Consider the following 26,149-nt stretch of genomic DNA (forward strand, 5'->3'; position numbering starts at 1 on the left):
TCTCCTGTTTTTCCTCCAACCTGGAGACCTGTGTCTGTGCCTATTGAAGGGAGGCCCACCTTAGGAAACAAGTGAACATGGGTTAAACTTCAGCCATGTACTTAAAAAGGAACATTCCTTTACTTACAGAAAAGAGAATTGGACCATAAAAAGGGGAGGGCTGGTGATTATGCAGTACTATTTTCTAGGTACCTCCTGGCCCAGGTAGTCAGGCTGACAGCCTGCATTCTTCAGCTGCTCTCACTGAGATATGAGTGTAAAAATGTTGGTACACTTACAGCGAAAAAGGTGGCATTATAGAGTTGTTGTTCACAACAGTATTTCAGGGGTATTGCCATGCTTGAAGCAGATTTTTGATTTTTCTCTTTACTCCTGCAACTGAAATATAAAATAACACAGAGAAATAAATCAGTGTAAATTGCAGATTTGTTTTGCAGAGTAGTCTATTTTATCTTCAGCTTATAAAAAATATGAAAAGGGAATTCTTGATTTGATCATTAGAAAGGCAACCATTGAAAATATATAAGTATTTTCCTGTGACTTAGTGATACCCGTAGAATCCATTTGTTATTATGCCTTGCTTAATTAAATAAAGGCTACGTAGAATAATAATAATAAAAAGAATAGGAATACAGTGGCTGTGGCATGTGACCTGATTTTTATAGTAGCTTCTGACAAGTTCAGTCCATAACTTATTGTATCTGTTAGTTTTTTTCATTACTAGGACTCTTTGAAGTAAGCAGAAGTCTGCATTAGCTGTGGAATTATCTGTGTGTGTGTTAAGATATCTAAGAAAATGTATCTCCTGTCTTGACAACAGGACCATTCTCTACCTGTCCATTGTCTATATAATTGGGCAGGCAGTCTTGACTGTGAGCTCCATAAATGACCTGACGGATCACAACCAGGATGGCTCTCCCGATAATGTAGCAGTGCACATGTGAGTTGCCTTGTACACATTTTTTTCCTAGAATGGTCAAGGACTGGAAAATTTAAGTTTATGTTAGTTGAATTTCAACTGTCTTTCAACCAGTCTATTGTATATGCTGTAAGAACTAACCCAAAATGATTTTTTTTTCCTTTTCTCCTTTGTTCCAGTGCTCTGTCCATGGTTGGCTTGATCCTTATTGCCTTAGGTACTGGTGGGATCAAACCATGTGTGTCAGCATTTGGTGGAGATCAGTTTGAAGAAGATCAGGTAACAATGTCTTTCAGGTTTTCAGTTATACAGATTCTCTAACTAATGTTTAACTATTATAGTACTCTAATATTATACATGTTTAGACAGGTGCATTACTGCAGGGTTTTCCTGAGGAGCTGAAAAAGGAGCTTGCTAATTATTTGTCTTGAACTTTGAAAACAGAGACGCTGATTTTTTGATCTAGGCACATCAATGTGGTTGTGGCTAAGCCTTTCTAAACATCTTTCTGTTTTTACTGTAGGAAGAGCAAAGAAGTAAGTTCTTTTCTTACTTTTATGAGAACACTGCTGTTGCAAGTTTCGTATCTGCTATAGTCATCCCATGGCTCGTGGGTAAGGTCACATGTTTGTTGACAATTGTTAAACACCAGAAAAGGTGTGTTGGATTGCAATCCAGTCCAGTTTAATTTAAAGTTTTGTTCTCTGACACACTGGAGTTATCTAGCAAATAGTCTTCAGAGTGTCATCCAGCTTCTCAGAGATGAGGTACTCTCAAAAACAAGCCAGTTGAAAACCTTCATTGCCTTTAGGGTCAGAAGTACTAGATCTGAAAAGACATGCTGGAACTAGCAGCTTGTATGCCTACTGCACGTTTTAATTCCACTAAGGTACAAATGTGTCACATCTTCCAATACCTTGAAAGTATCACACTTGAAAGAATTGTATTGCTTCCTGGGAAAGGAAGGGGAAGAGAGAGCCTTCTGCTCTGGAAATGTTCCCATGCTAAGTACAGAAGCATCTCTGCATGTAGAAATATATGAATCCATGTGACAAAGTAAATAATTTTTCGTATGGTTAAATAAGAAAGTTATGTTCTCTTTTGCTTGTGAAGAATAGCATGATCCTAAACAAAACCCAGCATTTTGCTAACCTATATGCATATGGATTTCTGTGGCAAGCTTGCACAGATGGTGCTGTATGGAGGCACTTGCCAGCAGTTTCACAAGGCTGCTTTTGTCAAAAGCAAGGAAACAGCCTGTGAATTCTGGAATACCCCAAAAGCACCGGGCTGAACTTCTGGCCTTTGGATTTCGTGACTGGAAAAGACTCTGTAGAAGAGCTTTAGGTGTTTGCTTAAAGCAAATTCTATTCTTTCCCAAAAGAGGAAATAGAGATGCATGAGGCATAGCATGTAGCTTACTTCCTTGCTGATTCAGGGTGAAAAATTCCTTGGGAAAAAATGACAAAATGAGATAAGGGAAGTGATAACCAGTTTCTGCCTGGAAAGGTTTGACCAGAAGACTTATACAACTAAATCAAGACATGAGTTATCTGCAAGCTACCATTTTTTCCCAACCATATTATCTAATTCTCCTCTTAGAAGAAGTATGGTGAAGAATGTAATGATTTTCTTTATTCTTTTATTTTATAGTGCTGAAGTCAGTGAGAGTCAAATCTGTGACAAATGCCAAGGAGGGGAGGGGGCTGGTGATTGTGATTTTGTTTCAACAAGCTACACTTACATCACTAGAATCTTTGTTTATGAACTTGGCCCAAAACTTTTGTAATCTAGTTCCTTTCTCACTAAGGACATGCTTTTGACCCTTGTAGTGTAATTCTTTATGTCTCAGTGTAAAACTAGATGTAAATTTCCTGTGAGGAGATCCTGAGAGGCATTAGGCTGTTTGGCCTGGAGGAGAGAAGGCAAAGGGGGCATTTTATCCAAGTATAAAAGTCCCTGATGGGAAATGAAGAGGACAGAGCCAGGCTTTCCTCAGTGGTACCCACTGTCAGGTCAAGAGGGAATGGGCAGAAGCTGAAATAGAGGAGGTTCCCTCTGAAGATCAGGAGACGCTTTTTCACTCTGAGGGTGATCAACAACTGGCACAAGCTGCCCAGAGGGGTTGCGGAGTCTCCATCTGTGGAAATACTCAAAAGCCATCTGGACAGAGTCCTAGACAATTGCTTCCAGGTAGCCCTAGTTGAGCAGGGCACTTGGCCTGGATGATGCCCAGAGGTCCCTAACAACCTGAGCTGTTCTGTGGTACATAAATCCCCTTTCCAATAATGAGAGATAAGATGGATACTGATCCTCCACTCTGAGGGTGTCTGTGGACTGATTTGTTGTTCCCCCGAGAGTTTTCAGTGAATGCAAAGACCAGAAACCATATGGAAAACATCAGCAGTGCTGACTGGGACGTTTATTTGATGTTATTTTTACTTCAGCTTCACAGTGTGGCATTCATAGCAAACAGGAATGTTACCCCCTCGCTTTTGGAGTTCCTGCTATCCTCATGGCTGTTGCCTTGGGTAGGTGAATCTCTTGCCATCCTGTTGCCTTGGTAATTAGATGATAACAATCTCAGAATAATGGGAGTGTGATAGAAATTCCCAGGTATTGACCTCTAATACCTGATCATTTCTGTGATTTTTCACTTAATTTTTTTCTTGGGTGGGAAGATGGGTGGGATTAATCTGATTAATCTGAAGCACTCACTTTCATAGAAGAGTCTGATTTGCCAGGAGAGTTGGATGGGGGTGGACTGAGGCATGAACATCTCCTTGAATTCTGTCCATTATGTGAATTACTGTCAGTGTTTCTTGGATTACTGCTGTGTACAAATTGATCTTTAGAATGTAGGGTGAGAACTCTCAGAAAATATGTGTTTTGGATATTATCTCTAGTCCAAGATTATAAACTGTGTGACTGTCCTTGAGCTGGAGAAATCCCGTATTTGACATGTCAGTACTTCTCAAACACCTGCATTTTTACCAGCTGTGCTATAGGGCATTCCCTGAGCCTTACTGCTGCCCAAGAAACTGGGGGTGCCATTAGGTACTACAGTATCCCTCATGGTCCTTGTCCTTCCTGGTCCTGACTGGGAGCCCACCTGGCTCCCAGTGACCTCGCCTTGCCCGTGAGCCCAGCCCAGGCTGGATGGTGGCTGTTGGGCTTTGCCTGTGTCCTGCCCTGTGTGTGGGATGATGAGGCTGAGCAACGTGCCTGGGAGCAGGGGACACCTTGGCCAGTCCAGCAGTTCAGGCAGAGCCTTGTGTGTCCCTGCATGATGTGAGCTGCAGCATCGTGAGCTCCTGAAAAGGAGCCCCTACAGCAAGGCCAGGGTCAAGGTCCTAAATACCCTCATTTTGACCATCCCTCAGTTGAGCAAACCTCCCACTGAGCACTTACTGTAAGAGTTTCCAGATTTAGTTTTTTGTCTTGAATAGAAGCAATCTGCTGGTATTAACTTGATTGGTCTTACTGTATGATAGCATGTGAATAGGCAATTGCATTGCTTCTTGGGAGCCTTATTCCCACCCTGCTTACCTCCTTGACTTGCAGTTTCCGTACCAAATTATTTGCCACTATTTTAATTTAATCCTGAGTTGCTTTTCTGTTTGCATATTGTAGTTGTGTTTGTAATTGGAAGCAGAATGTACAAGAAAGTTAAACCACAAGGAAATGTAATGCTTGAAGTTTCCAAATGTGTTGGAGTAAGTACTGCTTACATTCCCCAAACCCCTGGCAGCCATTCCTAAAGCTGTTCTGTAAATGTGCCTAAATCAGAAATCTGTCTTAATATGAGGAACGTTTCTGAAGGTTTTTGCTTTATTACAGAAGGCTTTGTACTGACACCTCCGCATTTAGGGTGGCTTTTTATGCATATCTTCATTTATATGTGAATTTATACACATAGGAAACAAAATAAGGTGTCAGTGTTATGTAAGAACTTCTCCCAACTTGTGGGAATCATTCCTTCCACATTTGTGCCCCTTTATGCAGAAAGAGACAAACATGCCTTGAGCTGAGTCAAGAGCAGAGCTACTAGTGCATCTTATCAGCAAAAACTTATTACTTATTAGAAGTAGAAGAAGATTATTTACAATGCTTTTATTGATCCCCACTGTGTTAAGGAAATTCTTGGGGTTGCACATCAGAGTGATCCTGCAAGGAAAGGAGTGGGATCTACACGAATAGCACTGCAGGTCCCAACTTTGCAGAGCCTCAACTTTGAGATGATATTTATTCATCTCTGAGTTTCTTCATTTTCCATTGTTGTGATTTGACATTGACCAAATGGCAGGCATCCATGAGAGTAATTTGCTTGGCTTTTTTTCCTACAGTTGGGCAAAGGAGAGGGAAAAAGATCAAAGAAGGGCTCATGATTTGAGACAAGGACTGGGGGAAAAAAAAACCACTCCAGAGGCAAAACAGGTTCAAATCTAAAGGTATTGCTGAAGGTGTATTGCTGTGGGCAGTGCCAACATGGCGCTTCCCCACTTCTGAGCAAAAAACTGCACATGCCCTGTTCTTTCTTCTTAAATATGTCATCACAGATGCATTACCAACCTCCCAAATTGGGCCAGCAGCATGTCCATCTTCAGAGCTATCAGAGAGTGGCTCTGTCAGACATGGTGGAAGCTATGGCACTCCCCCACTACTAAAAGTCAGGCCATGCCAAATCAACACACGCCTACAGATCTGCCATCTTTATGCAGCTCAGCCTATTGCCTGTCTTGTAAGCACTGTCAAAACCAAATCTCTGTAGGTGACTTTGGCCATTACTTAGCGTGTGGCTCCTAAGGCCCAGCTTGGCTGCAAATGCTATTCCATGCAGAAAATCTTAGGAGTTCTTTGGGACCATATTTGTGTATATTCAATGTCAAGGGGTGAGACATTGATGAGACAAGATGGAGCTTGTCATAGGAGCTTCTCTCCTACAGCTATGCAGCTCTGAAAAGCTGTGCATATGACACTACTCTGTTTACTGCTGTGTATAAAAGTAAGCCTGAAGAAGGCAGATCTTCCAGCTCCTCACAACAACGCACATGGAGAGGGACTGCTCTGAGCTGTTTGGTCCACCTAACCCCAAGTGCATTCTCTGCTGGTTATGCAGTGTGAGGCCTTAAAAACAACAATCCCCTAGATGACTGGAGTGGGTAACAGAAGTCGAGTCACCTTTAGCACCCTCTAAACACAAGAAGCCGAGAGCGTCATCTCTAATGACAAAGCAGTTTGTAGTTTCATGTATTTGTAGTGCCATGAAACATAATTCTATCTCTCCTCAGTTTGCCATTAAAAACAGGTTTCGTCATCGCAGCAAGGAGTTCCCCAAGAGAGAGCACTGGCTGGACTGGGCAAGTGACAAGTACGATGTAAGTACTGGGGGAGCCTCCTGTGCTGTGGCATCTGCTGACCCTCAGCTTCTCTCTGGCTGCTCTGATCCATTGCCTCATGCACTGGGCAAATAGTTTTGGGCCTCTCCATCATTCAGTAGCTGATGTGGCCAAACCTCAGTGCTCTCCTGGCACTGCAGGTTATCTCCTCAGCTCCTGTGGGAGAAAGTAGAGCTGTGTGACTCAATGCTTTGTGCAATCATAGGCTCTCCAGGGAAATTGAAGGGTGACAAAAAAAAGACTTTCCCTTGCCAAACAAATAGAAACATTTAAGTTTTTAGGTTAGGGAAATAGCAAGCATTATCTTTCCTTCTCTATTTCCCATATCTCATGGCTGCAGAGAGGAAAAGGGAAGTGATGCTGCCTGTCATTGTTAATGCATAGGGCCATAATACGTTTCTTGGTATGAAACATCAGAATTATGCTTTGGAATTTCAGTTTAAGTAGGTAAACACTTAAACTGCATCCCTTCCACACTCAGTACAATTTCTTATCATGACTCTCAAAGCCTTGTATCCCATAGTTCCCAACTTGTCCCTTGCCTACTATCCTCTCTGCCCTGTTGCCAACGCCAGCACAAACCTTAGCCTGTCACCTTTATTTTCCTTTTGCCTGTATGCTTTGTTCTTCTGTGAAATTCCTCAGTTGCCTTTTGCTCAAATGTCCACTTCACTAAGTGCTGAATCTCATGCTGCCATCAGTGTACATGTAAAGAGGCCCAAGTCTTTCTGATATCAGACACCTTTAACCAGCAGCCCTTCCCACACAAGCAGACTTTGTACTGTTTTAACAGAAGTCATCAGATATAGCCACAACATGCAAAGTTGAATGTGTGGGTAAACATTACATGATGGGTCTTTACCTGTTGCTGTCATGTGAGTAGCAGTCTGGAACTGTCTCTTTTTTTTTTTTTCTTTCTCCCCTTTCTTTTTTAAATTAATTCCTCTTGTGTAATTTTTATTTTCTGCAGAAACGACTGATTGCTCAGATAAAGATGGTGTTGAGGGTGCTTTTCCTTTACATCCCTCTCCCCATGTTCTGGGCAGTTTTTGACCAGCAGGTAAGTAGAAATTGTTTGGCTTGGTAACTAGAGCGGTACCAATCAGTCTCTATGGGAGCGTGGAAAACCAAATTTTTTATTCTGGTTTTATTGCAAAAGGGTAGTCACTGAGTCATGTCAGTACAAGAGGATCTGCAGCCAGGGGCAATCTTGGTTTATCTGAGTACACCCAGGACAGATTCAGTGACTGAGGCCTCTCCAAATCTTCTATCAGCCTGGGACTCAGGGGATGAAACAGTAATTTAAAGCTCTCTCAGCACTAAGGTTTCTTCAATTGTCAATTGTCAGATGAAATTTAGGGTCCTTGTGTAAATGAGCTGGAGAACCAGGGTTTAAATGATCTGGATGCCAGTTTGCTTAATCACTCACAGCTTGTTATAAATACCTTAGACCTTCAAGCAGAAGTGTGAGCCTGTAATTCCCATTCACTTGGTGAACTGGGTGCTCAAGACTCACAAAAGCATCAGTTATAGTTAAGCACTGAAGTAGGAATTTCGGAAGATGCTTGAGAGAGCCAGGGGCTGAAAACCTTATCCAAGTCAGACTGGAGGAAGCTTGCTCCAGACTCCCCATATTATCCTAGTGCTTCAGTCCAGTGCCCGTGAGCTGTAGCTGCCAGTGTGTCCTGTTGCAATTGGAGCTCTGAATTCCTGCTATGAAATTCAGAGCACAGTACTCATTCCCTGGGTAATATCTCCGTGGGTGGCTGAAGGATCTTGTCACAGATGCAGCAGTAGCGTTCTTGTCCCATGCTGGGCTCAGGCCTGAAGCCTGCCCCGCCTGTCCCAGCCACAGGCAGTTTCTGGGGCAGAGGGCTCCAGGCAGGTCAGGCCCTGGCTTGTCCTCTGGCTCTGGGAAGGAAGGAAGGATGGCTGAGTGGGATATGGGGGCTGCTGGGGCTCAGGCTGGCTCCAGGGTGGCTCCTGTGCCTAGCACCCAGCAGTGCCCTGCACAGGATGGCTCTGCCCTCTCTACAGCTGATTTCTGCATCTAAGTTATTTTCTGCTGTATTTCACAAAAGTAAAGGAAGTGGAATGGGCCATGGGTCTCACTTTGTTCAAAGGTTTACATTGCAGACTAAGAATGCTCCCATAGCAAGCTAGCTTTACTTTTTCTTGTATTGCATGTCTTTTCCAACACTTCACTTAGGAAAACAATTCAAAAGGACCTTTAGAACATTGATTTACTGTGACACCTAATTTTTTTCTTCTCTTATTAAGGGGTCAAGATGGACACTGCAAGCCACAGCAATGAATGGGGATTTTGTAGGTTACTTTTTATTCATTTTTTTCTTTAACACTTTTCAGACCCGTTTTATTTGTTGTCACAATATTAAAAATTATTTCTTTTTTTCTTCCGAAGGGTTTTCAAATTCAACCAGAACAAATGCAGGTATGTTAATTTTCTATCTGCCAATTTCAAGTACTTCTGAAAGATTGTACATATATTGCCCTTACTAAGAAAATGCACTTTGAAAATACTTAATTTTTCTCTCATGTTCATCTTCCCCAGATTGTGAAGCCAATCCTGATTGTTATCATTATCCCAGTTGCTAATTATTTGGTTTATCCTTTAATCAAGAAATGCAAGCTGAATTTTACGTAAGTTGATGTTATTATCTGATTTCAACAGAGGCTCCTTTTATTGGTTTCTGTAACTGGCTCTTCCAGCCCTAGTGTAAGAAAAGAGCAAGCATTTAGCTAAGGATGAAAGAGAAGTGTATTTCAAATGGTTTAATATTTTAACAAAATATAAAAAAAATCCAGAATAGTGCAAATGGTATATAGAAGCATCAGAGATTATAAGAGCAGAATCTAAGAGAAGAGTGACAATGTTTTTCAGTTAAGGACAAAATCTTTTGATTGCAGGAGAGATGCTTTTGATTGTTTTCCATATGCCTTATGTCTACCCCCTCTCTCTCCTGAAGAATAGGTGGTAGAAATAAACATTCATCCTTGGCATTTTTCATGCTTTGGGCTAAAATCAACTGAGACACAAGACATTTCCTCTTCAGTCTCAGCTGGGAGTCTGGCTTACTGAATCCTTCTAGGTGGAGCCTTGGGGGTATTAGACATTAGTTTTCAATGTTGTTAATGAAGTTTCTGGCAGTTGCAAGGGTGCTTGGAGAGGCAGAAGAGAATACAGTTCTTCAGATAATTTTCAGAGAGCTAAAGTGCACTGCTGTTTTCCATATAGCTAAACCCTAGTTAAACCCTAGTTTTAACCCTAAAAATCTAGGGTGTGTGCTATGCTGGGAACACTGTCATCAGTTGTGGGTGTTCTGCACTGGATAAATGATGCTACAAATGACATATATTCTCTAAATCTATCCTTAGAGCTTAACTGCATGCCAGTAGATGTCTCCTAATTCAAAAAATTTCCCAGACAATTTTGTTCAATCTTTTTTAAACATAGCAATATGGAGACAAGCTGTCACCCTGTTTTTAAAGGCATATCTTCTTGTCTCTTTCTTGTTTTACAGCTAACAACTGTATTGGATTGGGTTTTTTCTTCCTGCAAAACCAGATTTTTTTCAGGAACCTAAGAAACATGGCCAGTCAATGTTTGAGCCCAGCAGATGCAGAGTAACAGGTTATTAGGGTGCTGCAGGAAAGATGTATTTCTTGATAGTGTAACTATGAATTGAGAGCTTAGCAGAAGACTTTCTGTAATTACATCAGCCCTCCAAATGGTGATTATGTGCTAGTTGTGGCCATTGGAATTTCCCAGAGTGGAAAGAAAAAACAAGCAGCTGAAACTTTGAATTGCCACTTCTCTTAAATCTCTTGTGCCTTTTGTTGTGCCAGGCCCCTGAAGAAGATGACTGTGGGGATGTTCCTCGGCTCCATGGCTTTTGTTGCTGCTGCCCTCGTGCAAGTGCAAATAGATGTAAGTTCAGCCACATGCAAGTATTTACTATTAATATTTAGCTGGTAATTCAGGAAAAAAAAGGTGTGTTTAAGGGGAAAATGTGCCAAGATTCCTAAATTTGGATCCAATCACATAAGCATAGAAGTAGAGGGAGGGGAAATAGATTGCAGTACTGTTGTTAGCATAGTAAAATTAACAAGCAACAAACACCGTTCTGCAAGGCAGCACATTGCAGTTAATACAAATCATGCATTAAAGGCAACCTCAATCTCTAAACTGAGACTAGAAGCTGGAAACCAGACACTTGCTTGGCCCACCAGAGGGCAGCTTTGTATGTTTGACCTCTTCTGAGATTTCGACTGGAGGTGAAGTGTGACAGTCTGGGAAGCAGCATCACAGCAGGTGCAAAGGTGATGGATGCACACTTGCTCAAGGAAGGATTTGTCTCCCCTAATCTTCCTTTCCCCAAAGGAAGGTGCCATGCCTGAGCCCAATGAATCCTTCCCCTGCAGCTGGGATGTTGGCAACACCTCTGGGTGGTGATCCATTGCATCCCAAGATCTGAGCAGCTGTCTAGAGGTGTCTGTTGAGCATGAGAGAATTCTTTCCTAAGGCAGCTTGTGAGACGAGTAACAAAACCTGATTCCAGTCTCCTCTGTCAGGCAGTCACAGACCAGCAGGCAAATGCTCATCTTCAACATGAAATAATAAAGATTACAGTAATTATAGTAATTTTTCCAAGTGACCTTGAGTACTGATTTTACTTTTTTTCTGTCCTATAGAAAACCTATCAAGTTTTCCCTGCAGCTGGGCAATCTCAAATTAAATTAATAAATCTGGGTGCTGTTCCTGCAACAGTTCAGTTCCAACCTCAACTTCAGAGTGTGGATGTAGCACCTAAAGAGGCGGTAAGTAAGGGCAGCTGAGAAACATTCTAATAAATAATAAAAATTAATTAAAACTAAAAAAATCTAAGGTATTTTTTTTAGGTTACGATGTAGCATGTAACTGAAAGTCTGTATTCTATTACCATCCTCATAAGCTGTTAAAACATGTGGGGAGGTGTCCTCTATCTTCTCCACAAGTCAGTCCTGATAACTCCCCCCAGGGGCTATCTCTGCTAATGGGCCACTGAGTCTCACTGCATGACTCATAAAATTACATCACACCATTGTGAAATGCTCTGCCGAGATGGAGGAACCAAGCATTTCCACCTGGGTGTAATCAGAGGCTCAGAACACCACAAGAAGCACTGGATTCCCTGAGGACAAGAGCTTGATAACTACCACAGGACCTCCAGTAAGACCAGACCTTTCTACAGGATCACCACTTAGATAGAATCCCATCCATCACTCCAACAATGACTGTAGCTACCATTTAATCAGATTGCTACACCAACCTGACTGACAGGATGTCAGATCCAATTCTGGTTCTGTCAGTTTAAGCCAATGCTTTTGTACTATTGCCTTTATTTTAGCTTTCCTATTAAATTGTAGTTCTGACTTGGAATCTCCAACTGGTTTGTTTTTGAATTAGTACATGGAGTAAAACAAAGTCATTCTTAACTAATGGTTCAAAATTGACTATTTTCTAGGACGTTTTACTCCAATAATTTCAATGAGTTCTTTTTTTTTTTTTTTCGTATTGTGGAATGAATTGTTACTGAAAGCACAGTGAATGAAGAAATGGTAACTATGTCAATGTTTGAAGTATTACCAGTTTCTTTTTACAAGTTTTCCCAAGAAACTTTCATAAACTTAAGTAACTTGGAACATGATGAAAATTTCACTCTTGTTAAAAAGGCTCCATTTTCTAAAAGTAGCCCTTTCCTGCAGTAAATGTCCATTCAACTCTAGTGAGTTGCTGCTATTACTGTGAGCAATGACTTACCTGAACAGGGAGCTTCTTCTGTGGCCACATCACACATTAGGCTTCATGTTTTGCTGCCAAAGAACTTTTTCAGGTTCTAATACAGCACAGCATTGGTAGTTCTATTGACAGCAAAATGTGGTGGCTCTGATGCAGGCTTTTGATAAGGGAACTTAGAAAGTGTGTTCTCTGATAGCCTGCAGCTCTGTTTCCCTTGAAGAGGAGAGATCTTACTCCAACCTCCTCCAAATTCACTTCACACAGGAACAGAGTTGTGAGGAGAAGATAAGGGCACCCAAACTGTATACTGACAGGGAACTGATGTACCATGGTACACACCTGAAAATGAAAGGTATAGAATGCTCCATTCCCTATTACAGACACTTCATTATCCAGATGTGGATTGTAAAGTGCTTTTGATAATCCTATAAAACAAAGAGCCTATTTTAGTGTAGCGCTAACATGTCTATTAATGGTTTAAGTATTTTATGTTGAATAAATGTGTTTTGAATATTTAAAACATGGCATTACTGCTTTTTGGAAAATACTGCATCAGGTCTTATGCTAGTGATTCTTCTGTTGCTGAACAGAATTTTACTGGGTGGTTATGGTAAGCCTGATTTATCTGGAGCAAGAAATAGGAAAATAGAGCAGCTATTCCATAATGCTTGTGGGAAGCTCATGTAACTTTGAAGCTTGTGTAACAAATTAACCTAATAAAAAATCATGATCAAATGGAATTAATGCTTGATGTAGAAAACAAATCAAAAATGCTAGTGAGGGGATGTTCATGATCTCTGGCACTTCAGAAGTAACATGTATAAACTTCTGACCCTCCCAGAGCCCATAACATTCCCTCAATAGACAAATATGCAGTTGCACAGAAATCCATGGGAATTTGTCTTTGCAGACTGGCTACATGACATTTGAGACTTCTAAGCTGCAATCATTAGACATAATTTCTGCAAATGAAAATAAAACTGAGCATTTGGAGCTGCTAGAGAGACAACGCTACACTTTGGCATTTAAACAGGGTCCAATACGCATCAGTTCTACTTGGGTAAGTCTGCTTATTTTTTAAGACATGAATCAATGTTCTGATAAGCATCTATGTGGAGCGTGTGAGGCTGAGAGGACAAGCTCTGGATAATTTTTTTCCATTGTCTTGATCTCTGTCTCTCCTTGTCTCTGCTGGACCAGTAAGACTGGTAAGCTGCAGGGAGTACACCAGGATGTCCTTTAGAAAAAAAAATACCAATTTCTTATGTACCTTGACAACTACACTTTCACCAAGACTTAGGTGTGTGGTCATACAGTGTTTTCTAATAAATGTGTGTGCTAGTAGGAACCTAAAGAGGAAGGTCTGGAGTCTTGCTCTGAAGCCTCTGTTAAGTCCCACTGCTGTGCAATAGTGCATGTTTAACCTGTTCTCTGATGCCAACAGCATATTTTTATAATGGTCTCTTCCACTAGATAGAGGACAACATCACATCAAAACCAGCAAACAGAGAATGTCTCGTCAGGTAGAGCTTTTTTGTTGTTTAAATTTTGACAGTAGTGTGAATCTTCAATCTTGGTCTGGGTGGCCTCTTCTTGTTGAAGTAAAGTTTTCTATACTTTAGGAACTCACATCTTGCTGGACACTTCCCTTGATGTTTTAGGGGATGGGATAATGTCTGGGTCATGATTCACTTAAGTTATCTTGCACACCTGCTTGGGTATAATTTAGCTAAAATTGGAAGTGTATACTTCGTTCCATTGCCTAGATTTTTTTATTGAACAAATGGCATGGATTACATATCTATACCTCATTTTTAATCCTGGATAAGAGGTATCCAAGATTACCTCTCCCCTCTCTGCTTTTCTTCTGCACGTCCCACTTGCACATGCATTTCCTACTGGTTGTAGTAGTGACTCGCTTTTGATGTTCTCCTGAGGCTGATGGGGGTCTAACTGGCTTTTTGTATTAGCTACATTTCTAGGAGATTTACAATTCTTTCCAAAATGTTAATTGATTTTAAAAAAAAGGCATTAAATGGGAAGACTCGATATATGTGCTGCGAATATATAATTGAAAGTAAAACCTGTATTCTCTGACTCCTGTATGTTTTGTGTAGTATTTAATCACTCTTCCATTTTAAAGGTTCATAAACAATTTGCCTTTAACTACCACTGTTGCTATGGATCACATCAGATTTGGAAAACTGGATCCTCTTTCTGTCAGTAATTACAGCGTCGTTCCAAATGCAGGCTGGTAAGCATTTCCTTTATTCTTATTTAATCTCCTAGACATACCTGTCTTTGGGAAAAGGGCACAGAGCTTTTTAAAATATGTGATGCACACAATTGACTGCACCTATGGTCTGAACTGTGGAGTTTGGGTTTTTCTTTTTCAGGCCATATACCATTAGCGCCTCAACGGCTCTGACCTATTGTAGAGTTTCTTCCAAGATACTTGAATATGGAGTTGCCTATACCATTTCACTTGACGATGTGAGTTGCCACTGTATTGAATGGACAATATAGATAGAATTCCTTTCCATGTTGATACTTTCCTTTAATTAAAAAACACTTGTAGAATTATTCTTCTTGTCTTTAATCCTTTAATTTCCTCTTGTCTTTAAGTATAGATGGTAGAATTCTGGTATCCTAAACAGGACAAAAAGCCATTGTTAACTATAAAAATAATCATGGTTACAATAATAACATAATGCAAGAATTCCTGATCACCACTAATGGCCTTAAACCTTTAGCCCTGTTAGACACTACAGATTTGCATGAAGTCTGCTGTAAAAAAGCTATTTTTTATAACTACCTATGCAGTGCTTCATGTGCAATATTTGTTATTTACTCTGAACTTTCTATATGATTATAGAACTGCTTAGAATGCCTTAACTGTGCACACTCATTATTACTGTTCCTAACATGCTTTTTGCAATTTCTAGTGTTTTGCTAGCATACTTAAAGTTACGTACTTTGAAGATATTGCACCAAGTACAGTCCATATGGCTTGGCAGATCCCTCAGTATTTTCTTCTTGCATGTGCAGAAGTACTGTTCTCTGTCACTGGGCTGGAATTTTCATACTCACAGGTAGGTATTCTTCTTCTTGAGGTAAGAACCTTAGTGCAAGTTACGATCTTCCATGATGTCTTGTTTTTAAGTGTTGGTTCTGTGCTGCTGTTTTGACCCTTATGTCCCTCACAGCTCCTAGAAGGACTGCATAGACTGATGCAAGTTGGCCCTGTTTAACCAAGGATTTGGTGTTTTCCATGAAGCTATGCTGAGTTATATCATTTGAAGTCTTGACTACCAGTCCTCAGATTTCCTCCTCCCATGTAGATATCTATTGAAAATAAGTGCAACTGTACTGCTGCAATAAAACCAACCTGGAGAGCTCTCAAAAATAAAATGAGGAAGTAGTGGCACTTCATCTCCCCACCCGTTTACTCCATACAGCCTTTTTGTTAGCTTTTATTAGTGTTATAATTCAACACTTTGAATTCCTTTATCTCTTGAGTCCACTTTAGTAGCTGTGTGTATTTCTTCTCTTCATTCTGAATCTAGAAACTGCAGTGATGGAAATGTTGTAAGGTGTGATTTGCTAGGTGATGCACTCGATTTCTCATGTCATGTGTGCCATGTGTTCCTGAGATGTAAAATTACACCTGTGCACCTGTTAGTTACTTGGTGTGTGTAAGTAAAAGGTGTTAGAGTTAGTGTGCTAGTAGTCTCTTGTTCCTCAAAGCCTTCTCTGGACCTGTTTAGCTCTCTAGCAATTTCTAATGTCAAGACTGCAGTAAATGCATCAGAAAATAAATGATACCAGCAAAAGTTAAATGTCTGTCCCTACAGGCCCCGTCTAACATGAAGTCAGTGCTGCAGGCTGGATGGCTGCTGACTGTGGCTGTTGGTAACATAATTGTCCTTATCGTAGTTGGGGTATCTGCAATCCAAGAGCAGGTAAGGATGCAAGCAGTAGGTGTGCTATTATATTACACTGGGAAAAAGCAGCTATTAGTGGTGCTCTGTAATGAATTAAAATGGCTTTCTGAGTGCCATTCTGTGTCACTCAATGTCTCTGAAACAGCTCTGGCAGTTTCAGAGACATTGAGTAACAGTTTAAGCTAAATTAAATCAGTAAGAGCATGAAACAGAGATGTTGAGGCTTTTCAGGTAGAGTTTCTGATCTCTGCCCACATTTGTGGTTACTAGGTCAGCTGTAAAAATTTTTAAGTGGAAGCAGAATCAGTGCCAGCCTGGTTTAGAGATCTGAACCAAAAGCAAGGGCCTGAGTTTCCTTCTCAGTCTTTCACTCAATTCCCAGTTCCTCCAGGAAAAGGATATTGCAGAATTTTTCAGCATTTACAGAATTTTTCTTTTTCAGTGAAGATAGAAATGCCAGAAGAGCCTCAATTCCGAGTTGCTTTAACATGCATTATATGTTTAATTAATACTTAGTCCTGTAAGCCATATGATACCATGAAACATGTTATGTTTACTCAGTTTCACATTCTGAGTTTCCTTCCTGAAAATACTAAAATGGTGTAATATTCTTGAGAAATGAATATTGGTGGCTAAATTCTGAATTGTGTATTTTTGGTTTTTTTTTCTTTGCAGTGGGCAGAGTATGTGCTGTTTGCTGCCCTGCTGTTGGTAGTTTGCATCATTTTTGCTATCATGGCTTCTTTTTATACCTATATTGATCCAAATGAGATTGAAGCCCAGTTCAGCAAGGAAGAAAAGGAAGAAGACAAGAAGGATCAAGACAGCAATGAAAAGGAAGTTGAAACTGATTCTCAACTGTAAAAGCTGTATTCAAGGAGTGTTTGTAAATCATGGAAATCCCACTCACTCTCCTGCAGTCAGAGGAACCAGGGTATCAGTAATGACACCTCTGGATTACATGTCTTGTGGAAGACATTAAGCAAAACTGTTTTAACCTAAAGTGCAGCCTCTCTAGGGAAGCAACAGGAAAATATGTATCTCTCTCTTGTACTGAATTTGGGATCCTGAAGAAACTCCAGCAGAAGTTGCACTCTTAATGTACCTCAATCTTAAATATTACAGCATTATAATATTGAAATTTGACTTGGAACTATTGGACCCTTTGAAAAGATGTATTTTTATACTGTATTTCAATTTTATATCGTGAAGGAAACAAGACTTGTCAAGGAACAGCAATTGAAGCCAAGCTCTCTGCACAATCTCTCTAGCATCACTGTTACTTGAAGAGAGCAGGTCACACGTGCCTTAAATTCTTTTGTACTTCCTTATAGATAATGGGAGCAAAGCTCTGGCAGTGATCAGATTAAAATGTTGTCTGTGTTCCAAGTGGCAGGAACTTGGATGTGCACTGTAATATAATGCTTTGTCTGCCTGTTAACTGCCCATTTAACTCCTGTTATGTCTTTAGTTAATATTAGACGTGCCCACTCAGGTAAAATGATAACAACAAATGACCTTTGGAACAAGCAAAGGCAATAAAACTCACATAACAACAAAATAAGGAAAGTGTTTTAAGAACATGCTTACAGTTGCATGGTAACAAAACTCAATACCACCTCTGTGGTGCCTTTATCTACACACTCCATCACTTAAAGCTAGTGGATCAGTGCTGGTCTTCTCTATTTGAATGTACCATACCACTTATGGTACATTTATGCTAGGGGAGATGAAATTTTGCTGCTTTACAGGACCTGCTCCTGCAGTCCTGAGCTCCATGTTATGGAGTGCCAGGGTATGAAGTGCATGTTGTTTTGGTAATTCTCATTCTTTAGGGTCTACATCCTACACTTTTTCCAGCAGCTTGGACTCACTGGCCCCTCCAGTAGCGTGGCCAGACTTTCAGCTGCTTTCACACCTGTCTTCCAATACTCTATTTCACAGCAATTCCATTTTGGTGTTTGCAAGTGATGACACAGACATCCATATTCAAGCCACAGGTGTTCTGCTCACACTGCAGCTCCATGGGCCCCTGTGCCCCCTGTTCCCACTGCAGCTGTGGCACCTAGGCCTCCATGTGCACTGACAATAGAGTCCCTCACCCATGAAGACAGTTCCAAATGGAGTTGGAAAAGGCAAGTCCAAGGCACTCTTTGCTTGTGTTAGAGATAGTCCTGTTACCCAGAGGCAGTAATCCCCTCTTGGTCTCTCAGGTCATCTGGGGAGAGCCTTTCCCATGGATTTGTGATACTGCATGTCCCCCAGCCAATGGAACTGAGGGTCTACTATAACATCCACAGGAGCCGTTGGCTCCCTGCCATCCTCTGAGGAGTTAAGGGAACTTTATACCAGCTTTATTTATGGCAGAGTAGCACTAGCCAGCTTTTCCTAGTCCTGAGTCAAAGCTCTGCATAAACCACCTTAACCCCAGAGGTGGGCTTTAGTCCACATCCCAGGGAGTTTAACACCTGCTCTGACTGTATAGGAGGGAGAGGACTGGAAGATGAGCAAAACAGGACCTGTGCTTTTCAGAGAGTAGCTGTGTGCTTACATAAATGACAGAATCATTAAGGATGCAAGATCATCAAGTCCAACCTTAGATCTAACACCACCCTGCCCACTGAACCATATTGTGAAGTGCCACAGTCAACCTTGTTATTTTTTGAATGCTTCCAGGGATGGTGACTCCACCACCTCCCTGGTGAGAGGGCACCCATTCTAATGCTTAACCACTCTTTCAGTGAGGGAATTTCTCCTCACATCCAATCTCAACCTCCCCTGGCACAATGTGAGGCTATTTCCTCTCATCCTTTGCCTGGGAGAACAGACTGATGCCCACCTGGCTACACACTCTCCTTTCAGGCAGTTGTAGAGAGGGACCAGGTCTCCCCTGAGCCTCCTTTTCTCCAGGCTAAACACCCCCAGCCCCCTCAGCTGCTCCTCACAGGATTTGTGCTCCAGACCCTTCCCCAGTTCCACTGCCCTTCTCTGGACTCGCTCCATCACTTCAATGTCCTTCTTGTGATGTGGGACCCAGAGTTGAGCACAGGACTTGAGCTGTGGCCTCCCCAGTGCTGCTGCAGGAGGGCAATCACTGCTTTTTATTGTTGATGCAATAAGCAACAAGCCAGGATGCCACTGGTCTTCTTGGCCACCTGGGCTCACTGCTGGCTCATGTTCAGCTTGCTGTTGACCAGCACCCTGAGGTCCTTTTCTGCTGGCAAGTTTTCCAGCCACTTGTCCCCAGCCTATAGCACTACAGGTGCTTGTACCCAAGGGCAGGACCTTGGGTCTTTTTGAACCTCATACCACTGGCCACTGCCCATGAATCCTTGCCATCCAGACCCCTCTGCAGAGCCTTCCTACCCTACAGCAGATCAAGACTCCCATCCAGCTTGGTGTTCTGATGCCTTTTTCAACCTAGAAATGAAACAACACACTTTTGAGATAAAACGAGCAGGGAAAGTAATGTAAAAGTGGATCTGTATTTGAAGGCCTCCAGAGGCATTTATGGAAAAATGTCCACAAAATCCCACTCCCACAGGGGTGAATACAGTTTTATAGGTTTTAGGAAATTAGCATAATTGACAAAAATCAGAATGAAAATTGGGAAGACAAGTGGTGATGCAATTCCCTCTCGGGTAAAGCCCCTTTTCTGGAGACCCCCCTTGGTACTTGCTGTACTTTGTTTATGAAAACGTGTCTCAAAGAGCTGTTTTCAACTTTAGTAGCCAGGGAGACCTAAGGTAGCATAGGGATCCTGAAATTTGTTTTTTCTTCCTGCCTAGAAAAATGCTGAAACTAAGTTACAATAAGAAGTTATACTGTATACCGTACATGCATAAGGAATACAGTGAATATGGTGGAGGAAAAAAGGTAAAAAAAAAACCAGCATAATTTCTCCCTTTTTTAGACAGTAACAAGACTCTCCTTTGTCTAACTCTACTTCATATTTAATCACAACATCATATCATGCAGATGCCAGCTATAACTACAGCTACTATGAATACTTCTTTTATCCAGTTTGGTAATCATGAAGTGAGTGTACTGAAGGCATATTCAAAGTTTAGTGAGCTCCTTTGAGGGTTACCTGATGTAGAATTTCAGTTTGTTTTCAAATTTCAACCAAATCCTTATTAATTTTGTCACTCTGATTTACATAAGATCAATAACAGAGCTAATAATTTTGCAGCTAGTAGGAAATTAAGAGTCATTAATAGTATCACAGAATAAACTTAGAGTGAGTTGGATACAACTGTTGGATGCAGTAATTCTTGGCTTCTAGCTGGATAATGCAATTCTTAGCTGCTGCCTTCTCCAGCCTTTGCCAGCTGATTTCTGAATAGAACTGGGCTGTTTTTTAAACCCTCAGGCAGGATGGTCTTGGTCAGCTGGCTCTTTTTCCCTGTTTTAGAATTCTTCCACTTCACACCAGAGAGTCCTAGGCTTTTCTTATTTGCAGGAATGCAGGAGAAGGTGTTTTAGAATTTAATACAGTAAACCATCTTAGACTATCTGCTATTCATTCACAAAATTCCCATAGATCCTTCTTGGGAGAATTTGGCAAACAGAGAAACTGATAAATCACTCAGCATTTTCCTAATTCATATTTTAAAGTTTGGAAGAAAGGTCTCATTTCTCTTACCCCTGTGGCACTAACAATACTTACAGTACCTTGACTTAGTTTCCCTTCTAAGGGGTTTATAAAAACAGGACTCTGTTTACTGACTGTGCGGTGTGTCAGGAGCGGCTGCTCCGAGCAGAGCCTCGCAGTGCCCACGAGAGCTGCCCGCTGCCCGTCGCTCCCTGCGGACACAGCGTCTCCCAGCGCAGATGCGGGGACGCGGCGCGGGGACGGTCCCGCGGTGGGGACACACCCGGCACGAGGGGCGCCGAGCTCCCTCCCGCCGCCGCGTTCGGTTCCTGTCTGAAACTGTCCTAGGGTGAGCTTATGATGCTTGTATCCCCATTCGTGTGTTCTGCTTATGCTGGATATTATGTTCTGTGCCTTCAAGACTGGCTCTGAAGAGCGAATGTTTTGTTTTGGTTTTGTTATCAGCTGCTCCTCCGTGGCTGGCGGGACACACAGGCAGGGCAGTACATAGTGCGGCTTTTCTTGACTTTTCGCTTTGCTCTTGCTTTTTGTTTCTGCTCATTAGTTAGTTTAGCAGTCCGAATTTTTCCCTGGACTGTTTTTCCTTTCCCTTTTTTGGAACTACTCGAACCTGCTCTGGACTGGGACCTGGAAACACCGAGAGTTTGCACCTTGTGGCTGTAGCAGCTGCCCCATCACCGGAGGGACTGAGAACAGAGCGACCACCGCCAAGAGACACTTTCTGAATCTGTCATCTCCTTCAGAGCGGTGAAAGAGTGTTGCTATCCGGTATTGTTCATGTTGTGTGCTGGGGGGTGCTGTGCCTGTTAAATAAACAGGTTCTTTCCACTTCCCTCCGAGGAATCTTTCCCGAACCGGTTGGGGGGAGGAGCCGTGTAGGTTTGCTTTCTGGAGGGGCCCCCCTTGGAGGCTTTCTCCCAAATTTGCCTTAAACCAGGACAGAAACAAAACTCGTTACTCTGGAAACCGCCATGGAGCCGTTCCCGCCGACAAACGAGACTTCAGCTCCCCCGAGCGGCTCGACTCAACTCTACCCCTGCCCCCGCCGCAGCAGAAGCGGCGCCACCCCCGGGGAGCGCGTCCCCGCCCACAGCTCTCACATTCCCGGCCCCTCTGGGCGGCACGGGAGGGCCCAAGGGCGGCGGCCAGGCCGGGCCTCGGTGCCGAGCTCCACCCTCGCCAGACCAAGGGAAGGGCGGGCGCAGAGCGGCGACTCCGGGCCGGCCTCTACCGGGCTAACAGCCGGGGCCGCTCGGCCGCTCTCAGAGCGGCTGCTCCCCCTTCCCTCACGGGGGACGCGGTCTCCCCGCTCGCGGTACTGCCCCGTGACTTTCGGCCGGAGTTCGGCCCCTGCCTCAGAACCCAGGGAAAAAACTCCGCAAAATTTCTGCCTTTCTCACAGCAGAAGCTGAGCCACTCTCCGAACGGCCCCGTTTCGCCTGCTGAGGTCTAGGACCTCCCTTTCCACAGACGGAGCAGAGGCGGTGGGGCCGCTCCGCCGCCTTCCGTCATGGCGTGGGCCGGACCTCCCCGGCCGCTCCGAGGAACCTGTCCCGTTTATGTCCAGGCGAGCCCCGCATTCAGAACCCGCGCGTGTTAAACACGAAATAAACTTCAGCACGGTCATGCTTCTCTCCACCAATAAACAATCTCAGCCTGTGGCACATTCACGCACTCACGCCCCTCTTTCCCCCCAGCTAAACTAGGGCGGGTTGGAAAATCGGCGGAAGAAACAGAGCTTTGAGAAAGCGCTCCAGAAGCAGGTGCCTCCGCAGGACGCGGGTTTTCCTGACATGCTGGCAATTACTGACCTTACACAGGTACACAATAAACGCACAGATTTACAATGCACACATCGGATTTTTTCCCAAGTGTATGAGGGAAAGCAGATGCCAACCAGCCTAGAACAGTTACCAGACTTGATAGAAGAAAATGTTGGTAGCCACTGAATAAGTAACTTTGAGTTACTTTGAGTTAGCATTTAATGTTTGGAAAAAAAAGGATTCTGAAGCCTGGAGGAAGTCTGAAAAGAAAGTGACTGTACCATTTTGCTCCAGTCAACATTATTAGTACCAAGATAGAAGTGAAACTTCTCATAGAGCTGGTGAGTACCCTGGGTTTTTATCAGTGGTGTGGACTGTAAAAGGGAGAGATAAGAAGTTACAAGGATGCACAGATAACTGCAAGGAAAGGACCTTAGTTCAGCAAAACTGTTCAATTCATTGTTCATTCCATAACTCTCAGAACTCCATGAACGTTGCCTGGGGAGGGACAAGCCCAGAGCTGCGTTTCATTTAGTGAAGCTTTAGTAGCCATGTTACCCATAGTAATCAATAACAAGGCACTAAGGGAACCAACCCTTTTTACAATTGGTGTAATGAGATGGAAAAATTGTCAATATCACTACTTAGATTTTTAAAGGCCTGTGACAGAAAAGAAAAACTCTCTTCATCAACAGCAGCCTGTTGAAGGGAGTTTTTTTTTAGATGACTTAAAGCTTTTTTCTTTCATTGTCAGCAGTGTCGGATCTTTATTCTGCGTCCATAATTTGAAACAGCTGAATATTTTCTCATCACAGTGTGCTAGGAGACTAAAATAACACATACACAATAGACAATAAAGCCTTGAAAAAAATTATTTGAATGTACCTAGACAAATTCTGTGATTTTTTTCTTCGTCTTCTTATTTAGTTGAGAAAGATAAAATAGGGGAGGTGACACACTATGCTAAAGCTGTTTGTTATCTGTTTTGGAGATCCTGATAATTCCAAAATGCAGGAACTGAAGCAGAACTGAAGGAATGCACCAGCTGGTAAAGCACGAGGCAGCAATGTGTTGGTGAAGAGCTGTGTTGTTAAAATGTGGGCTCAGAACTGGAGGATTAACTTGCCTTGCACATCTGCAGGGGAAAATGGCTCACAGCCAATACTAAAATATGCTTATAGAAAAAGATAGGGGATGAAATTAATGGGACAAAATTCAACTCAAGGCCAGAAGGAAAGGAAACGTGGTATTTATTTATTTTAAACACAATCCATTTCAGTCCCTCATGTTGAATCTAATAGATTTCACCCAGCTGTGTTTTCACACCCATGTGCTCACAAGCACCAAGGAGCCCATGTCAAAGCAGCTACTCCAGGCACGCTGGGGGTCCCATGGGAGAAAAGGAGTGGTGACCCATGAGTAAGTGCCATGTGTCTGGGGTTCTTCCTTGGCAGTGGAAAATCTGTTCATTGTGCTGGTTTGGGCTGGCATGGAGTTAATTTTCTTCACCGTGTCTGATAATGGGGCTTTGGTTTTGATTTGTACCTGACACAGTGTTGATAACTCAGGGATGTTTCAGCTGTTGCTGAGCAGCCCTTGCACAGAGTCAAGGCTTTTTCTGCCTCTCAGCCCACCAGGGAGCAGGCTGGGTGTGCACAAGGAGTTGGGAGGAGGGGACACAGGCGGGACAGCTGATCCCAAATGGCCATAGGGACATCGCACACCATATGACATTGAACTCAGGAATTAATCTGTAGGGGAGGGAGGTCAGGGGGGCAGCAGTTGCTTGGGGACTGGCTGGGCATCTGTCACTGATGAGCAATTAGGCTTTTGGCAACACTTTTCTTGATTTAGGGCTTTTTTATCTTTGCTTGCCTTTTTTTAGCTTTTTACATTTTATTTTCTGTTTATTTGAAGGTGGGCATGGTGGTGATTTGGGTTTGGTTTTTTTTTGTTGTTGTTGTTTTATTTGGCAAATTATGTTTATCTCAACCCCGCAAGTTATTGCATTTTTACCCTTCCAGTTCTCTCCCCTAGCCCATTAGGAGGGGGATGAACAGGTGCCTGTGTGGTGCTGAGCTGCCTGCCAGGGTTAAATACCAGATAAAAATACCCGAGCCACCCAGGTATTTGTATCCATCAGCTAGTACAAGGTGATGTTCCAACATAATCTTGCTTACCTCATCACCCATAAATCATAGGGAGGGTTGTTACCTGTATGTGTTTCCTCATTTCAGTAACTTTTTGGCCTTTTTCCATGCTGGGGCAAGAAGCAGTAGCACACACTATGCTGGAACCCTGCTGCCATCCTCCTGCTATTAGACCTCAGGTCCTCTGCTGACAAATCATCCTACCATGGCCTTATCAGAGCTCAGTCCTCCTGGTCTTGATGTAAACAGCACATTCCTCAGCATTTACTAGTTTAATTGCTCTTAGTCATGTCCTCAGTTATCAATTCAGGCTGTTCCTTAAAACTGTGCTGCTGCTTGTGCTTTCACATAAATAATTCTCACTCATACTTCATTCAAACCATTCTTAATGTCTCTGTTTCAGCTCCCTGGAGCAGTGTGACATGGACAGGTCTTTATAACAGACCTATGTCCAAATGTTGAAGTGCAGCCTGGCAAATAGTTTCAGAGACCATTGACAGTCTTTCTGCAAGATTTCCCAAATCTATTGGTGTCATAGTGGTATTAGTCAACATTGCCACTGGTATTCCAGAAAAAAATGTGACAAAACCCTGCCTATTTAAATTGCATGTAAGCAAAGGTCAGTCTCTTCTGTTTTAATACCTCTAAACATAGTATGCTATTGTCTATTGCTAGTGTAATCACCATACCATACCTCTAAACATAGTATGCTATTGTCTATTGCTAGTGTAATCACCTACTAAGTCGTGCTTCTAGGAACAGGAAAAGAACTTAAATATACACATTATGTCTTGGTAAGTAGCACCAATGAAATGGATTTAAGGAATCCTCTGAACGTGGAGCTTCTCATAAACAAACTTCTAATGTAATTCTGTGGCAAAGAGAACTACTGCAGGAAGTGGATGTAAACAGAACGTGTTGTGGTGGTTTTATCCCTTGTCCTACAGAACCTGTGAAACCACTGTTAAACCACTCTGTTACTGGGTCAACACTGGGGCTGAGGTTTTGAAATGTTGTACTGAAGAATTGATACAAGGGCCACAAAAATCCATACTCAATGAATATGTGGTAGGAGATCTGGGGGACAGCACTTCAACTTACCAAGTAAAAATTTGAGGAGTGTACAACCCAAAATCAGTTTTTTCTAAGTGAATAGAGAATTCTGCGAGGCTTTTATAGTTTGGTTAAGGAAGACATAATAGAGATTGGATACTGAAGCAAGGCAAATTCAGACCAGCAATTCAAATCAAATTCTCAATCCCTGTCAACAACTACATGAAGCACTATCAACTGTGCTGAATACCAAAGGTATTGATGCAGTGTTGTTTAATTACAATTTTATTTCAGTTATGGTTAACCTGGTTCAGAGCTAGTGGTCTCTCTTAGGTCTAAGTGCTAAAGCCAAAACTTGAAATCCTGAAATCATTAGCTGTTTTAAGCTAATGTTAGTTACTGTTAACCTATTCTGTTTCATGGCTATTTTATAACAATCTTTTGGAAAAACAGAGGAATGCAGTCTGTAACATGATAATTTTAGAAAGTGGTCTTGTTGACTGGGT

At 42.3% G+C, this 26,149-nt stretch overlaps 1 protein-coding gene across 1 annotated transcript; it reads left to right on the top strand.

The window, feature by feature from the left end:
• The first annotated feature begins 826 nt into the window (after positions 1–826).
• On the top strand, positions 827–19,056 carry LOC139591822 (solute carrier family 15 member 1-like). Its single transcript, XM_071430939.1, has 19 exons — positions 827–940; positions 1,099–1,198; positions 1,443–1,533; positions 3,367–3,450; positions 4,553–4,635; positions 6,211–6,297; positions 7,289–7,378; positions 8,599–8,643; positions 8,741–8,770; positions 8,891–8,979; positions 10,186–10,267; positions 11,032–11,157; positions 13,029–13,178; positions 13,592–13,641; positions 14,262–14,372; positions 14,515–14,611; positions 15,064–15,210; positions 15,973–16,080; positions 16,738–19,056. Exons 2-19 carry the CDS (start codon positions 1,109–1,111, stop codon positions 16,924–16,926), a joined length of 1,749 nt encoding a protein of 582 aa, XP_071287040.1. The 5' UTR covers positions 827–940; positions 1,099–1,108; the 3' UTR covers positions 16,927–19,056.
• Positions 19,057–26,149: the final 7,093 nt, after the last annotated feature.

This window comes from Agelaius tricolor, unplaced genomic scaffold (assembly GCF_023055355.1).
Source record: "Agelaius tricolor isolate 1412-34295 unplaced genomic scaffold, bAgeTri1.0.p SCAF_7, whole genome shotgun sequence".
Lineage (NCBI taxonomy): Eukaryota > Metazoa > Chordata > Aves > Passeriformes > Icteridae > Agelaius > Agelaius tricolor.